General features: G+C 47.0%; 1 protein-coding gene across 1 annotated transcript; it reads left to right on the top strand.

Moving 5' to 3' along the window:
* Positions 1-1,387: 1,387 nt before the first annotated feature.
* Positions 1,388-5,194, top strand: LOC103210625 (class I histocompatibility antigen, Gogo-B*0102 alpha chain-like). The gene is made up of 7 exons (XM_007956539.2): positions 1,388-1,451; positions 1,751-2,020; positions 2,937-3,215; positions 4,016-4,291; positions 4,395-4,505; positions 4,942-4,974; positions 5,124-5,194. The coding sequence occupies exons 1-7, from the start codon at positions 1,388-1,390 to the stop codon at positions 5,192-5,194; spliced, it is 1,104 nt and encodes a 367-aa protein (XP_007954730.2).
* The last annotated feature ends 886 nt before the right edge of the window (positions 5,195-6,080 follow it).

Genomic DNA, 6,080 nt, shown 5'->3' with positions numbered 1-6,080 from the left:
AAAAAAAAAAAAAAAAAATGACAGCTAGGAAGCCTACCACTTCAGGGAAACCACCTGATAGTATTATGACCAATGATAAAATGGAAACTCTCAAGAGATTACAATATTAGAAAACTTCTATCCACCACAAGTTAGAAAGCTTTCCCAAATTTACAATTTTTTTCTGCTTGGATCAGTAGTAATACTAACAAATGTGACTTTCAGACATTTTGCAGTGCAATTTGTCAACACTGGAAGATCTGCACACTAGGTGAACTGATGCATAATTTTTTAAAAATCTCATGCATTAATACAAGACTCATCCAATGTGTAAGATGAGTTCTAACAAACAGAATATGAAATAATCCTTTATAGGGTTTCTGACTGAAGCTAGCCTTTAAGAAACTACCACTGCTGTAGCTTTAGTAAAGCATCAAAGATGAACATTCACAACTTCTTGGAAAAGCTCTTAAAAATGCTCCTCCCTTTTCCAACCTCACTTTTGTGTGATGCTGCTGCTTCTTTTTTCTTTCTTTGTATACACCTAAAAAAAAAGAAAATGAAAAAGAAAAAGAAAAGTTGCAGAAACATGTATAAAAATCCAGAAATCATCCATTGACACAGATAAGAAAGTGATGGCCAAATATGGAAAAACCTCTCCCTACATTGTTTTATTTTGGCAAATATTTGCTTTTCATTAAAATGCTATGTTAACATTTAAGCAATTAAAAATATTATTTTAAATTAATTTTAAATTTTTCATTCTGTTTTAATGACTCATAGTGAATATCGGTAGAAATAATTCACATAAACAAAATATCTTTGGGTTTCTCATAGTTTATAAACGTGAATAGAAATTCAGAGGAACCTGGTGGTGCACTGGTTAAGCTCTTGGCTGCTAATCCAAAGGCAGCCTGTGGTTGGAACTCACCAGTTGCTCTGTAGTTTGTGTTCTCCTTTAAAGATTACAGCCTAAGAAACCCTAAGGTGAAGTTCTACTCTTGTTTCAAAATGCTCTGGATACATTCCAACACACAACAGAGACTCTGAAAGGAACAAGCCCCTCTGACTTATTTGGTGTTTTTTTTTTTCTTTGGCCCAAGATTCAAAGACAGTGTGAACTCAGGGCAAAGTCCCAGTATCCAGGCCTGGCTCTCAGGCCCCTATTTCTGTGTCAGCACTGGGAACACCTGCCATTGAGATTATGTTATTTTCCCCGAGTTTCACTTTTCCTAACGAACCTATGAGGGCTTCTTTTGCCTGGATACACATGATGTAAAGTCAGTTCTCATCCAATCGGGTCACAGATTTCTGGAGAAGCCCATTACAGTAAGGGCAGTTCCTTATCCAAAGGTCCACTTGGATCAGTAGGGAAGCAGATGCTCCGTAGAACCCCAGTACCCGAATCATGGCACCCGGGACCCTCTTCCTGCTACTCTCGGGGGCACTGGCCCTGACCCAGACGCGGGCAGGTGAGGACGGGGTCGGGAGGGAAACAGCCTCTATGGAGGGAGGAGCAAGGGGACCTCCAGGAGGAAACGCTGACTCTCGGTGAAGCCGCATCCCCTCGGTCCCCGGCCCAAAGCCCCCTGGATCCCATTCCGTCCAGACTCCCCTCCCTTTCCTCTCTCCACCCCTACATGCAAGCCCTTCCCCTCCCGCCGCCCCTTCTCTGTAGGTGAGCCTCCTAGCTATTCCTCAGCTCGCCATCCTGAACCTAGGGCGCCGCGCGGGACATGAATTGGGGGTCAAAGCTGCTTCCTGCCCCCAGGTCCCCACTCCCTGAGATATTTCCTCACCGCGGTGTCCCGGCCGGGCCAAGGGGAGCCCCGCTTCATCGCAGTCGGTTACGTGGACGACAGACAGATCGGAAGGTATGACAGCGATGGCCAGAAACCTAAGGCTGGGCCTCTGGAGTCATGGATGGAGCTCATGGAGCTTGCTTTTTGGGATGAAATTACTCAGATAGCCAAGGCCCGCGAACAGGATTACCGAGTGTACTTGAGGAACCTGCTTAGCTACTACAACCAGAGCGACTCAGGTGAGTGATGAGGGGCCCAGGTTGCAGGTCACTAGGTCCCTTGCCCCCCACCCACGGGTGCCCTCAGTCTCCAGGTCTGAAGTCACCCCAGGGCAGTGTACCTGACTCGCACTAGTTTCATTGTCAGTTTAGAACCAAGTGAGCTCTGGGCAAGGAGTTCTGATTGCATAGTGGTTAAAGCATTTGGCTGCTAACTAAAAGGTGTTGTTGTTATTGTTGTTAGATGCCCATCCAGTAGGCTCAGACTCATAGTGACCCTGTGGACAATAGAACACAACACTGCCAGGTCCTCACAATCCTTGCTATACCTGAGCCCATGGTTGCAGCCATTGTGTCTATCCATCTTGTTGAGGGTCTTCCCCTTTTTCACTGACCCCCTACTTTACTCAGCATGATATCCTTCTCCAGGGAATGGTCCCTTCTGGCAACATGACCAAAGTAGGTGAGACAAAGTCTGGCCATTCTCCCTTCCAAGGAGCATTCTGGCTGGACTTCTTCCATGACGTATTTGTTAGTGCTTATGGCAGTCCATGGTACTTTCAGTATTCTTCTCAAACACTACAGCTCAAAAGCATGAAGTCTTCTTCTGTCTTCCTTATTCATTGTCCAGCTTTCACATGCATATGAGGCAATTGAAAATACCATGGCTTGGGTTTGGCACACCTTAGTCTTCAAAGAGACCAAAGGTGGGTTGTTCCACCTCAGTAGCCACTCCAGAAGGAAAATGAGGCAGTTTGTTTCCATAAAGATTTACGCCTAGGAATTCCTATGAGGCATTTCTAATCTGTCCTAAACAGGGTCACCATTACTCTATGGCAATGGGTTTGGTTTGTTTTTTGGAGGCTCTGACCAGTCACAGCCCATGCGAGGCACAGCTGACCATGGAGGCTGGGCTGACTGAGAGGGGCTGTACCAGGGTCTCACACCTACCAGGGTATGTCTGGCTGTGACTTCTGGCCTGATGGGCGCATCCTCCGTGGATACTGTCAGCAAGCATATGATGGAGCCGATTACATCGCCCTGAACGAGGATATGAGTTCCTGGACTGCAGCAGACACAGCAGCTCAGATCACCAAGAGCAAATGGGATGAAGCCGGTGTGGCAGAAAACTACAGGACCTACTTTGTGGAGGGCAGGTACCAGGACTGGATTCACAGAGCCCTGAAGAAGGGGAAGGAGAAGCTGCTTTACACAGGTAGGAGGGGTCGTGGGGTGCCTCCCTGAACTCCCTTGGAACTAGGACTGTTTCTGCCCTGTTGGCCTTTCAAAAAGAGAGGAGGAAATAGGATAGATGCTAGGATACCTTATCATGGGTATGAAGAGTGAGAAGTTAGCCCAGATTTCCAGATCCAGTACCAGAGAGTGACTTGCCCAGAGGATCCTTCCTTTCTCTCAAAGACAATGAAGGGATCCACTCTCTCTGGTAAGCAGAAGACTGGCGGTTCAAACCCACCAGCTACTGCTCGGAAGGAAGATGGGGCAATCTACTTCCGTAGTGATACTGCATCAGAAACCCAAGGAAGTGTTGCTATGAGTTGGATCCGACTCAAAGGTACATAACAACAACAACAACAACTCTCTGGTAATAAGAGGGGAAGTGATTTATGAAGGATTATCATTTCCTTTGATCCTGAAATTCACCTTAAGAACCACCAGGGGCTTTCTTTGACAAGCCTTCTTCTCTGCCCCACTCCCAATGCATTTGTAGGTCTGATTTAATTTCTGAGTTTCTCTGTACACTCACGTCAAAACAAGAAATCCCTGTTCTCCCCCTCAGACCTCCGGAGCCTTCTATTCTGGGCTGCCTCACCCTTATTCTGGAGCTTCACAAAGAACAGATTATCCCAGATCCCTGGCACAGAGATTATGTCTGGGTTTTGCACCCCCTTCCTCCCTCAATTGTCCTGTCCATTCTCAAGATGATCACATGAATCCTGCTCAGGTGGCCTATGGGAAGTAATGAAAGTTCTTGAATTTTCTGACTCTTTCCCTCAGAACCCCCAAAGGCACACGTGACTCACCACCCCATTTCTGAACAAGAGGTCACACTGAGGTGCTGGGCCCTGGGCTTCTACCCGGCGGAGATCACACTGACCTGGCAGCGGGACGGGGAAGAGCTGACCCAGGACACAGAGCTTGTGGAGACCAGACCTGCGGGGGACGGGAACTTCCAGAAGTGGGCAGCTGTGGTGGTACCCTCTGGAGGGGAGCAGAAATACACATGCCATGTGCAGCATGAGGGACTGCCTGAGCCCCTCACCCTGAAATGGGGTAAGGAAGGGGATGAAAATGGAGCCTCTTCTCAGGGAAAGCAAGAGGCCTTCTGGGCAACAGCCACAAGGTCAGGCTTTCTTACCTCTCCTTCACTTCCTAGAGTCCCATTCTCAGTCTGACATCCCCATTGTGGTGATCATTGTTGTCGTGGTTCTTGTGGCCATTGGAGCTGTGGTGGCTGGAGTTGTTTTCTGGTGGAAGAAGAGCTCAGGTATGGAAGGGGGTGGGGTCTGAGTTTTCTTGTCCCACTGGATGGTTTCAAGTCCCAGGCAGGTGATTTGCCTTGCAGTCCCTGCCTCATTGGGCAAGGCACCATCCACACATGTGCTGACCCAATCTGGGGCTCTGTGTGCTAGCAATTACTCTTCGTAAAGCACATGTGAAAATGAGGGGCAAATCTTTCACCTTAATAGTTCTAGTTTTGACTTGCAATAATTGTAAGTCACAGGGGAAAGTTCCTGCTGAGAAGAGATTCCCAGGTGGGTGATTGGTCCAGTCCCTGCACATCTTTCCTTGTGTTTCTTTATCTTGCCCTGGGTCTGCAGTCCCAGTCTGGGAACTTCCTAGTGTCCTGGATTACCCGGCTCTTCTGGGACCTCCTGATCCTGCCTCCTTCCAACCTCTGACAGAATGCTTTCTCCCCACAGGTAGAAAAGGAGGGAACTACACTCAAGCTGCAAGTAAGTATGAAGGGAGGGAGGCTGATCCTGAGACCCTTAAGATAGTGTAGATGGGTATCTATGGGGGTGCCCTCTCACCCCATAGTTCATACTTTCCTAGTTTCAGCTCCTGTGAGCTCTGACCACATCCTGTTTTTGTGCTTTTCCAGGTGGTGATAATACCCAGGGCTCTGATGTGTCTCTTACAGTTTCTAATGGTGAGACTCTGGGGGAGGCCTGAGATGGGGGAAGGGTTTGGGTAGAGGGGACACAACCAGATTATAGAACTTCTTTGGAGTTGGACATTTTCAGAGTGTCAACACTTACAGTGACTGACCTGAATTTGTTCATGATTCTTTTCATCTAGCTTGAGGTTGCTGCCTTGTGTGGGACTGAGTGACACAAGATTTGTTCATATCCCACTTTGTGATTCAAGAACGTCTGACTTCTCTATCTGCAACTGATGTCTGAATGTGCCTATGTTCTTATCAACATTAGGTGTGGATACAGTGGGACTAACCCACCTCTTCCAAAACTGTCCCTTTCCTACCTATGTTCCCAGTTCCAACAGAAGCAGAGCTGGAACATCGCTTTATGGATTGAATTATATCCCCAGAAAATGTGTTGTAAGTAATAAATCTATGCCTGTGGATATCATCCCATTGGGGGATGGGTAGTCTTTGTTGTGTTAGTGAGGCTGGATTAGTGTAGGGAGTTCCATGAGTCAGTGTCTTTATTTATTTATTAATATTTTAATTTATTTTGTTATTGTGGTTTGGGTGAAGATTTACAGAGCAAATTCACTTTCCATACAGCAGTTTACATATACAATGTCTCATGACATTGACCACAGTTTACCACAATGCAACAGCTCCCCTCCCACTTCTTTCCCATAGTTACCTCTTCCCAGTGTCTATCTCTCCATGGACTCCTTCCCCCTAAGCTGTCTCCCTATGCATAGGCAAACCTTCTTTTTCAATGATTGTTCTCTCCAAGGAGTGTATCTACCTCAGGTAAATGTTCAACTCATATGCCTGTCTTCTGTTTGGCTGGAAACCACAGGTGTGGGTTCAATTCCAGACCTGAAGGGCACCTAGGGACCATAGTCTTTGGGTTCCATCAGGCTC

The sequence above is a fragment of the Orycteropus afer genome, unplaced genomic scaffold, assembly GCF_000298275.1.
Source record: "Orycteropus afer afer isolate SDZICR_OR568_19922 unplaced genomic scaffold, OryAfe1.0 scaffold00632, whole genome shotgun sequence".
NCBI lineage: Eukaryota > Metazoa > Chordata > Mammalia > Tubulidentata > Orycteropodidae > Orycteropus > Orycteropus afer.
The sequence above is the reverse complement of the archived record's forward strand: the minus strand, read 5'-3'. Positions and strand labels throughout refer to the sequence as shown.